Raw genomic sequence first — 11,687 nt, forward strand, 5'->3', positions numbered from 1 at the left:
TCGTCAACTTCATCTAGCCGACACTGACAAAGAAAACACTTGTTTATTTAACAAGTATTTATTAATAAACAATTAAAATATCTCCTTGCTATATTTTACATATTCATAATCATTCCTTTTGCCGGTTCTTTGTGACAGCTTTTAGGTGCTTTATTGGCAGCGCCACCCTTACATGTGGTGTGTGTGTGTGTTGTCCCCGCATTTAAAATGGGACCCCCCAAAAAATTAATTAAATTAAATAAAGCAACATGGTAAAAAGATGAAAATGACTTGATTTTACTTTCAATTCCTTTTACATTCTCCAAGGTATTAACATTAACATTTTTCATAACTCCATGTAGGACGTTTCTGTGCATAAATGTAAGCACTGTGGCAGTAGATTAGTATGCAATATTTAGAAAATTTACTCTTGTACTCTAGATACTCAAGTACTTTTAAAAACAAGTACTTTAGTACTTTTACTTAAGTAGACATCTGAATGTAGTACTTTTACTTGTACTTGAGTCAAATTTAGCAAGGGGTATCTGTACTTTTACTCAAGTAACAAAGCTCTGTACTCTGTCCGCCTCTGCAGATAAGTGTTCAGGACACTGGTGTGATGTAAGGCCCATGTAACAATGTTATGCAACAGTGTGTGTGTGTGTGTGTGTGTGTGTTGGCTCACTTCACACCTGTGTCAATCACATGTATTTTGCACACCTTTTACCTGCCTGGAAAGCATAAACAGGTGGCGACACATGAGATCACTGTGGTCAGTCTTGATGGAGGGCACAGAGAAACATTTACCACTATACTGATGAAAACTGTAGTCAGAAAAAAATCTAGCAGAAACTCACAACTAGACAGTGTGATCAGAAAAAGTGAGAGTTGTATACTAAAAAGGTAAATCATTAGAAATTTTAACTCATGATTGTTTTTTTACCAATTAATTTAAAGATCCATCTCAAGAGACATTTATTTGTATGGCTTTTTTTATGCAGCCAGTGAAAACATAGCAAAAACTTTCTATTAATTCACAGTAACCTGTAGTCATTTTTTATGGATTCTGTGGAATGTTTTAAATCTTTCTGTTCCTGTGTGGAAAACATGTCTGCTAGTGAGGTCAAACATTAAAATCCTTCAGGCAAGCATTAGTCTTGAATAGCCCATGTATGAAGTCTGTAAAAGCATTGCATAAAGATGGAATGTCTGTCATTAAGATTTAAACAGAAAGAAATCCCCCCCCCCCCCCAAAAAAAAAAAATCAGACAAAGAGTCATAGAAAGGTAAAGATTCACAGAGAGTGATTTAGAGAGGTGACACTCAATAAAATAAAATAAAAAGTGCCAGACAACCTCACAGAGAATTAGACTAAGAGACAGATTAAGGAGAGAATCATGGCAAATGTTCAATTTGTTTGTTGTATCCGACTCAAATCCATTTAGTTGTTTGTAGATTGAATAGAAACATGCATGAAATCTGATTTTAGAAGTCACAATGTGACTAATGTCAAGTGTATAGTGCAAAGTAATGCCATTAGTTTGTTGTTTGATGCTCGAATGGGTTCAGTATTATCTTAAGACAGTAACACATCTTCTTCTCTTAAATATCAGTAATGTTTTAACACTATTTAGCACTAAATATTGAGGTAAATGTTATGTGTATATATACATAATTTATGCGATTTAAAATATTAGATATTATCCATTCGACAACATTAAATATAATATAACATATTTGTTTGCTCTCTGATTTTCATATCAGAAGAAGCATTATTTCAACCAAACAACCACTGAGGCAAGGTGGTGGATTCAAAACGTAATGAAAGTAAAACACAGTAAAAAAAGGTTTTCCACGCTGTTTTTCCTCAAATAAACAGGAATGAAATTTTATATTTGTTAAAAATACGTTTGCCTATGCACCAATATAACAGTACATAATGATAAACAACAGCAATATTTAACATGTATTTTTAAAGAAACATTTCAATACATTATATGGAAAATACCACACAAGTTAAGAGACTATACATCCGCAATGCAGAATTATTGTGAATATATCATGAATATTCGATCACTAGCCCTACACTGCAGTCTGCACTGCTCAATCTTGTCCTCACACTACATTCTCTTCAGAAAGTGACTTAAGGACAAGCTCCACACATGGACTTGTTACCCGAAAAGTCATTAGAAAATGAATATGTCCCAGAATCTGGGGCATATGGTGCACTGGGACACTGGCATGATTTTGAGTTGAGAATAGAAGCATAAATAATTAAGAAGATTAATCCGTTAAATGAGTGGGAGATGTTTTTAATTACCCTGCTGATGTTACACAACCCTGACAAGCTGCCAATCAAAGAGCCCTTGGGTGATACATGCTAGCAGGATTCAAAGAAACACTGCATTACAACTATATTTAAATATAGACAAAAACACAATAACTAAACTTGACAAACAAGACACATTTTATTACATGCCCCCATAAAGACCATATCACATCTGGTTTCCCATAAGTCATTTTCTCATTGTTTGCCTGTCAGTGAATAATAACTGAACTTTCGCTGCCTTAAATCAAGACTTTGTTCAAAACAGAGCCTGGAAACAGGAGGACCAACCCCGAAAACAAAATCTAAATGTTATCATAATGTCACACAGGAGTCATTTAGCCAAGCAGCCGTCCTGTCCGCAAGGTGCCAATTTGCGAGGCACAAAACACTTTTGCACAAAAGAAGCTGATCCCTGAACTTCTGAGAAAGGAAATCTCTGTAAGAGGCAGAAGCGATTCATCACATGTGCCGCAAATGCAGAGGGCACAGTGTTTTCCTTCACTCTTATCGGAACCGAGTTAAACAACAACAAATGCTGTCACCTTGATTGGCTCTGGTGGAATTGGTGCCATCACTCAGGTCTGTTGTGGTTTTTATACTAGAATCAATGGTAGGGAACAAATCCAATTGACAGGCCTGGTGACAAAGCCCCAGGGGATTTTCCAGAGCTCAGAGATGGGCGGTGATATTCATCCCAGAATTCCATGAAGTTATGGGAATTTCTGAGATCTGGAAGACACTGAACAGAGAGATAAACCTACTTGTTTTTAATAGGCCTACTGAAAAAAAAAAAACATTTATTAATTTTTGTGCTTGTTTATTTGATTACTACAAAACCAACTTACATTATTTTTCAACAAAATTATGGTTATGGTTATGACAATCTCCTAATCAAAGAAAATAATCGGTATTAGGATTATATAGTAATATATAAATGTGAAATATATATATATGAAAATATCATATATAAAATATTATATACATGATTGTTTATAAGTGTTGTTTAGTTCAGGACTACACACGCACACACATACACACACAAATATATATATATATATATATATATATATATGTGTGTGTGTGTGTGTGTGTATTTTTGATCAATTATAAATATGTATATTTATTTATTTGATTTAAAATACAGTAGCTGTAATAAGACAAAATGATAATATCACTGGCTTTTCAACAAATAAAATCACTCGAAAATACAGTAAAAACAGTAATATTGTGAAATATTATTACAATTTAAAGTAACTGTTTTCTATTAGAATATATTTAAAAATGTAATTTATTCTGGTGATGCAAAGCTATATTTATGACCCAAGTTTCAGCTACACTATGTGCCACCCTACAGAATGAAGCTTTAATTCTCTGACAACAAAGTTATATAATTCACCGCAGTTGTCACATCAGTGGATGTTTATTCCCACAAAGGGACCGAGAATCTAGGAAGGTTGTTTGAAGTGCTAGGACTAGAACGTGCAGGCTGTGTCAACTGGTAACCCGACCCACAGGAAAAAGGACACAAGTGGGTGGCCAGGAGCCTTTTGTCTAACGTCATCATACCTACGAATGCCTTTAACCTTTCAGAGTGACATCTGAGCTCTACCTATGCTCTTGGGTTACAGATGTATCTAACCTCCCTCCTCCATCCATCCTGCTGTTTCATCCATCTATCAGTCCATCTAAGATGACGAGTGAAGAGAGAGAGAGAAAGAGTGAGAGAGACACACACACACACACTTCTAGCCTGGCTGTTGCAGGGCTATCTCAGGCTGCAGGCTTCAGCCTCCCCACCTGCCAAAAGCTCAGATCCTGTTACCCACCTGAGTATACCTGATCCAGGAATGCTTCAGTCCTATGCTACCTTTTAGTTTTACCTGTCACTCACTTAGCTATCGTGCTAACATCTACTCTAGACTGAGATACTTGACGGGTCAATTAATCAGCAGTTTATAACTAATTTGAGAATACTATAGCATATGATTTTAGTTTGTACATGTTTCGAGTAAATATTGTGAATAAATGGGTTTCCTTTTTTCCTACCCCTTGAATAAATACATTTGAGTGTATGCACTGTGATTCATAAATATAATGGTCAAAACGGCACAGTATGTATGTATGAATATGTAGTTTCATATTTTTTAAATAAATTAATAGATGGGGCTAAATAAAATGAGCTTCACGTGTGACACACATTTATTAGACCTCGGCCTGCTCTCTAGATATCAGACAGATATCTCTAGATATTTACTCATCTGGTGCTTGCGATTGGAGCAATTATTACAGCTAAAATAACTTTTACATTCAAAGCCGAAAAGGCTCATCTGCTGAAAGACTGACCTCTGTTAGCTGTTACTTGGGGATTTACAGCATGCTAATTGCAAGAAAAGTCTCTCATGGGAGCCACTGGGGTTAAACACTTTGCTCAAGGGCACAGAGTAGAACTGTCATATCAGAACTCTTCATTTCCATTGTCACTTCACTTCTGCTTGGGACCATACCCAAATCACTGACCATCATACAAAACCATCCAATCACATACAGATCAGCTAAAATGTAGTAAAAAAAAAGAAAAAAGAAGGGCATTGAATGGTGGATAGATCTGACAGCTGCTGTGCAAAGCTAATAATGACCCTAATAATCATGCCTGATGGACATTCACTACCGTTTATGGAAATCAGTGTGAAGTCAAATACAAACACACATGCGTTTATCATCTCAGCAAACATGCCATCAATGTGTTAACTATTTAGGGGTATGTATGTGTGTGCTTATGCGTGAATGTTGAGAGTCCTGCCCATAACCTTCAGAATGAATGTGCTGATGTCTGCATATTTTCCATAGCACATCATTTTCCATTGAACACGCACGAACACTGTACGCCACACCTGTTCCAGTGAGCAAGCTCAGATCCCAGTTGCTCCACTAACTAGTCTGACAAATGTTGATGAAAGGATAGTTAACAGACTCATTGTTTATGTGTGAAGCATATCATTAAAAATCTAATGTATCCTAATTCAGAATCAAACACTACATGTATCCAATTTTTCATTACTTTATGCTAATGAAACCAGCTAAAACTTGACTGTTTATGAGCTACCTTGTGTGTGTGTGTGTGCGTGCGTGAGTGTGTGCCTACTTAACTATAATATGAGTGTGTGCCTACTTAACTATAATATTGGGGACAAATTTGTACCCAGAAGTGACCAAAACCTGACAAAATCTCCAAAAACCTCCCAAAACCGTCCTCATTTGTAAATCTGGTATAAAAATAAAGTTTTTTTTTTTTTTTTAAGTGTAAAAATGCAAAACGTTTTGTGTGATGGGTATAGGTTTAAGGGTAGGGTACGTGTGTGTGTGTGTGTGTGTGTGTGTGTGTTTACTATTTTGTGTACCTATTTGTGTGTGTGTGACTGGAATAATGGATTTTTTTTAATCCTGCCATCCAATGAGAAAATCAGAGCAGAGAGTAAATTAATAAACCTTAAGCGGAGGATAAAAAAAACAAAAAGGTTTAAAAAAAACAAGCTGTTGTGCAGAGATCAGTGTAATCAGTGACTAGAAAATGTGCAGTATCTTGCAGCATAATCTACTTTGTCCTCAAACCGGGCCAATAACCCAGATTAGAACCAATATGCACACATGACACTCACACATTTTCAGACACTCATTTCATAAATCTTAAGTTGTCTTTCTTTCTTTCTCTCCTGTCGTTCCTCGCTCAGGGCAGGACACTGCAGGCAAAGCAGAGCAACTGCAGTTTGCAGTAGCACAGAAACACCTGTCTGTCTGACTGCCTGCCCCTCTATCTGCAGTTTATGGCACTGAAACACTGACCAAACATGGAAAACACATAAACTACATTGACACTTTGACACCACATTCTTACTGGGACTTTTTTAGTGTCAGACATGTTTTGCTTGTGAGGCAACTGTTTAAGGGTGTAACATAAAAACATAGGCTATTTCCCCCCCTTTTTTTCAAGAAAATCCTTAATGTGAAATCTAGGATTCCATTGCACACTGCAGAAAACTGCACTGGCTCAAGCTGGAATGCACGAAAAGTGTGTCTGGGTGCCCTACTTCTGGATAAATTCCAAATGAGGAATTCTAACAAGTACTCAATACCATCCTTATTTCATTTCAAATAAAGTGCTGTTATCAATTACAAGGTAAACTAAGCTTAAATGGCGATTATCGCAGTCTGATGGGTAGATGTGTGCACTGTGCAGTCCTATACCTGACATACCTGCAGCATTCTAAAAGACATTGGCTGAATTAATAGGCTGTGTGTGCATCTACAGAACTCGTGTGTACTGAGTACAACTATATAAATCAATTCAGTTTTCTTAAAGGTATTGTGCACACAATTTTTTTTTTTAAATGTCTTTTTGGGCATGCAATGAAAGTTAATGGTGACTGAGACACTTATTCTGCTCCACAGAAGAAACAAATAGTCATACAGGATTTGAAACAACATTAAGGGGAGTAAATGATTACATAATTGCCATTTATGGGTGAACTACTCCTTTAATCATGTAATTTAAGAGTGCACACCGGCTGCTTATCCTACAAACGGGTGGCGCAGCCCGTCTGGAGCAGCTCTGCATCGAGGTCGTTCAGAGCATTGACGCCATCGGTGCGCATGCAGCAGAATGTTAATGTGAACTGCGGATTCATTGAGAAAAATTCCAGCGATGAGAAACAATGAACTGGCGGCGTGCAACGTCACACAGACCGCGCGCATGCAGTGAAAGCGCTCCTCGCGCACAGACACAGACTGATCATAAACACAGCGTGCATTTATTTTCTTCTTTTTTAATTTCTTTATAGATAAACTTGCAGTACCTGCATTTTGTCGGATGTAAACACCTCCGTGTCTACATCACAGGCGATGAGCGTCAACATCTCCAATTTCATGTTTATCGATGGCATTCCCTCTTTTGCTGCTTGTAAACAGATAAATAAAAAATGGGTCTTTTATTCCCTTTTCTCTCTCTCTCTCTCTCTCTCGCTTTTCCTGTTGTATATGTGCGGCTCTCTGAGGCTTAAAGTCTTTTGTGTGTTGGTGAGGTACTGACTCAAACTCTTCGGCTGTCTGACTGAGATGCTGCTCTGCGAGCGCATGAAGGCTGCTCAGGTTCATCCACACTGACCAATCAGAGCGCTCGGCCGCCACATTGACGTCATCGCCTTATTCATTTGATTCTCTATTCTGATGTGCACGCGCTCCTCAAAGAAGGAACGCAGAACGGAACACCGCATAACGGTTCGGTTTTGCCAACAAACAACGCCGTCATTGTTGTCCTGCTACTTTGATTTACTGACAGTAGGCTACGGGTTCCAGCTGACAACTTTAAGTTGTAGTATAGCTAAAGGAGACACCTCATAAATTCCTTCTAATCACCTCAGACACTGCCATAGGACCACAAAGAACTAGATACATCAATAACAGGATGTAGGCAAGTGACACACGGTCTATTTATAGCCGGAAATCCTCTAATGAATGTCCAAAACAAAAGGTTGTGGAGTCTTGAAAAATTATTTTTAATTCTTGTGAAATATCATTAGTCCATAGGCCTAGTAGCCTACTCAGCATCAGTAGAACATTAAGATATTTTTCTATTTCTTCACTTACACTTAATAAAAAAAAATTAATAGGCTACTTGATAAAAACAGAGAAAAACGTCATCAATATCTGTAAAATCAGTAAATTAGCCAATTTTGCCTAAATGAAGGGTTGCAGAAATGAGTACACATTTGATTTAATTCAACAAACATAGTAGCCTATGTCCCCCATAACTGCTTGGACCCTGTGTGGCATTGATTGAGTGTACAAATTCACAACAGATTTTTACAGTAGCTACATCTATTGTTTTACTCATGGATGATGACCTCCTTGAGTGCCCTGATGTTTGATCAACTTTAACAAAAGTGCCCAAGAACACAGGGAATAAGGAGAAGGGAGAATCCTCTGTTTCAAGATTTTGTATTACATCACTCTGTGGTGTGAATTGACATTGACTTCTTTTGCTATAAGAACGTTCCTGCCACCGATTACCAAAAATCTATTTTGTTAATATAGGCCTTGGAAAAGGCTAAACAAGTTATTTTTTAATGTGCTTTCTTTGGCTTCATGGTGTCCCTGTGTGTACAACAACAATGTATTTCACTTCTGCACATTGCGTCTTACTATGTGAGATGAAACAGTCACTCTTCACTCAGCTTTTTCCAGATCTAAGACAGTTGCATGGCTTTTCTACTGCTCTTTTCTTAGCAAAAAACAAAAGCTTAACTTAACGCATTGTTTGTGCGTTGCTATTTTGAGGCAACCGAAATAGACTGTGCCATTGATCAACAAAAACCTGGTATAAATCAATGGCGACGTATTTTTTTGTTATTTAAAGGGCGCATTAGTAAGGTGGGTGCACAACGCATGTACACTCTGCTTATTACACAAACATGACAAATATTAAAAATAAAAGGATTACAATGTAAAAGATTATTATTGTGTACATAAAGATATGGTGGAATCCGGCTTGATCCGTAGATGGTCTGCTTGCGAGGTTTAACCTCGCGCACGAGCAGATCCGTTTCCTTTGGAGATGTGTTCAATCTTTCCGCCATGTAAATAGCAATCCACCATATAGCGCGAGCCCAACTGGCTTCTAAAAAGATATATTTATAAAGCTCTGAGATCACATAATTTTCCACAGCTCATCTGGGGTTTTTTGTATAGGCCTACTGAAATCTCTCTAAAATATATTTTTGCAGTGTTTTGTAAGTAGAACAATCCAAAAACACATTAAATAACAGTATAACCCACTGAAGAGATGTATGTCCCTCACAGCCTCTCTTTCATTCCCGTTAAAAATCAAAAGATGGTGCGGCTGTAGGCTAAATAAGGTCTATTGCTGAATCTGTTAACTTTCAGAGGGGGTGTAACACTGATCTAAATGACTGGGTTGCGCATGACGTCATAAAAAGTGAAGTCACCGTGCCGCCATATAATATTCCCTCATTCTTTTGAATTAATAGGAAATCATCTGATTTTAATTAGAAAACATTACCTAACGAGTTAGCCTTTTTCTATCTGAAGTCTCCCTGTACATTCTTACAACACAAACATCCTAAACATTTAAATGGTAATTTGTTTATAAAAAGTTTTATTCATCTATATTACAGTGAATCCGATCAGCTGACGGACGAGACACCTTTGTATTACAAATGTCAAAATAATTCTTCTGAAATCTGAATACAGGTTTATGCTTTGTAAGGCATATGCATATAACTTCATTCACCATGTGCAGTTATATAATAGTATTTATTTGTACACAGTAACTGTAAATGATTCAACAGTGTTTTCATTAACAGCATGTATTTCAAAGCAGTAAAGATAATGACTTAAACATTGGTTAAATTAACAATTGGCTCATATACAACTGGTCGCCTTTTCAGTTAAGCTCCTCCTCTTGTCCACAGTCAAGATTTAGCCTCTGACATTCCCTAATGTCTTTGTCATCAAGAACACGTATCACTTACTTTACTTTCGCCTACTACCCCTCCTGGGGCATAGGCCGCCAACAAGGGATCTCCAGGCATCCCTGTCCTGGGCCATTTTTTCCAGCTGACTCCAGGTCTTTCCCATGCTCTTTGTGTCTGCCTCCAAGTCTCGGCGCCAGGTATTTCTCGGTCGACCTCTGTTTCGCTTTCCTTGCGGATTCCATTTTAAGGCTTGTCTGGTGGTGTTTGTCGCTGGCTTACGTAAGGTGTGTCCAATCCATCCCCAACGTCGCTTCTTGATTTCCTCTTCTGCGGGTAGCTGGTTTGTTTTTTGCCAGAGTTCGCTATTGCTGATGGTCACTGGCCAGTGGATGCGGAGTATCTTTCGCAGGCAGCTATTGATGAACACCTGTACTTTCTTGGTGATGGTTACCATGGTCCTCCATGTTTCTGCTCCATAGAGGAGAACTGCCTTGACATTTGAATTAAAAAGTTTTATTTTGGTCTTGACGGACAGTTCCTTGGAGCTCCAGATGTTCCGGAGTTGTATGAATGCTGCACGCGCCTTTCCGATACGAGCCTTAACATCCACGTCAGTGCCCCCCTGTTTGTTGATGACACTGCCTAGATAAAGGCCTCGACCTCTTCCAGGGCTTCTCCATCAAGTGTAACTGGGGTGTTGCTGTTCGCATTTATCTTGAGGATCTTGCTCTTTCCCTTGTGTATGCTGAGGCCTACTCTCACTGAGGCAGCTGCTACGTTATTCGTCTTCTCCTGCATCTGCTGTTGGGTGTGTGACAATAGGGCCAAGTCGTCGGCAAAGTCCAGGTCATCCAGCTGATTCCAGAGCGTCCACTGGATCCCGTGCTTTCTGTGGGCTGTTGAGGTCTTCATGATCCAGTCGATCGCTAGAAGGAAGAGAAACGGTGACAGCAAACAGCCTTGCCTGACGCCGGTCCGCACTTGGAATGCTTCTGTGAGCTGTCCTCCATGGATGACCTTGCAGGTCAGTCCCTCGTATGAGTTTCTGATGATGCTGACGATCTTTGCAGGCACACCATAATGCCGGAGGAGCTTCCAGAGGATTTCGCGGTCCACACTGTCGAAGGCTTTTTCGTAATCAACAAAGTTGATGCACAGGGGTGAGTTCCATTCTATCGACTGCTCAACTATAATACGCAGCGTCGCGATCTGATCAATGCAGGATCTATCCTTGCGAAAGCCGGCCTGCTGGTCACGAAGTTGAGCGTCGACGGGGTCCTTCATCCTGTTCAGCAGGACTCTGTTGAAGACTTTGCCTGGTACTGATAACAGTGTGATTCCTCTGTAGTTCGTGCAGTTGCTAAGGTCACCTTTCTTTGGAAGCTTTACGAGGTATCCCTCTTTCCATTCTGCAGGCACTTGTTCTTCCTCCCAAATTTTCTCAAAAAGTGGGTAGAGCATCTCAACCGTTGTTTCTATGTCTGCTTTCAGCGCCTCTGCTGGGATATTGTCTGGACCCGCTGCTTTTCCATTTCTAAGCTGTCTGATGGCCCTCCTTATTTCTTCTTTAGTTGGTACTTCACAGTCTATCGGCAGATCTGCGTTCGCTGGTTTTATGTCAGGTGGGTTTTGTGGTGTTGGCCTGTTCAAAAGTTCCTCGAAGTGCTCTACCCATCTGTTCCTTTGCTGCTCATCTCCCATAATTGACCTTCCGTTCTTATCCTTCACTGGTCTTTCCGGTCTGCTGTACTTCCCTGCTAACTTCTTGCTGGTGTCATACAGTTCTTTCATGTTGTTCTCTCTCGCTGCTTCCTCTGCTGATGTTGCCAGGTCATCAATGTACTTCCTCTTGTCTGCTCTAATGCTCTTCTTCGTCTGCTTGTTTGCTTCTG

General features: G+C 39.1%; 1 protein-coding gene across 2 annotated transcripts in view; it reads right to left on the reverse strand.

Annotated features, from left to right (window-relative positions):
* The window catches only part of rcan3 (regulator of calcineurin 3), a 28,118-nt gene extending 20,772 nt beyond the window's left edge, over positions 1-7,346 (reverse strand). The window contains exon 1 of one of the 2 annotated variants that reach the window (XM_056238883.1): positions 7,159-7,346. In XM_056238883.1, coding sequence (XP_056094858.1) covers positions 7,159-7,245 — 87 coding nt within the window. In that variant the 5' untranslated portion in view covers positions 7,246-7,346. The remainder of the gene's footprint in view (positions 1-7,158) is intronic. The other variant, XM_056238884.1, reaches the window with a different exon arrangement.
* Between the last annotated feature and the right edge of the window lie 4,341 nt (positions 7,347-11,687).

Source organism: Rhinichthys klamathensis, unplaced genomic scaffold, assembly GCF_029890125.1.
Source record: "Rhinichthys klamathensis goyatoka isolate OS25496 unplaced genomic scaffold, OSU_Roscu_1.1 h1tg000547l_1, whole genome shotgun sequence".
NCBI lineage: Eukaryota > Metazoa > Chordata > Actinopteri > Cypriniformes > Leuciscidae > Rhinichthys > Rhinichthys klamathensis.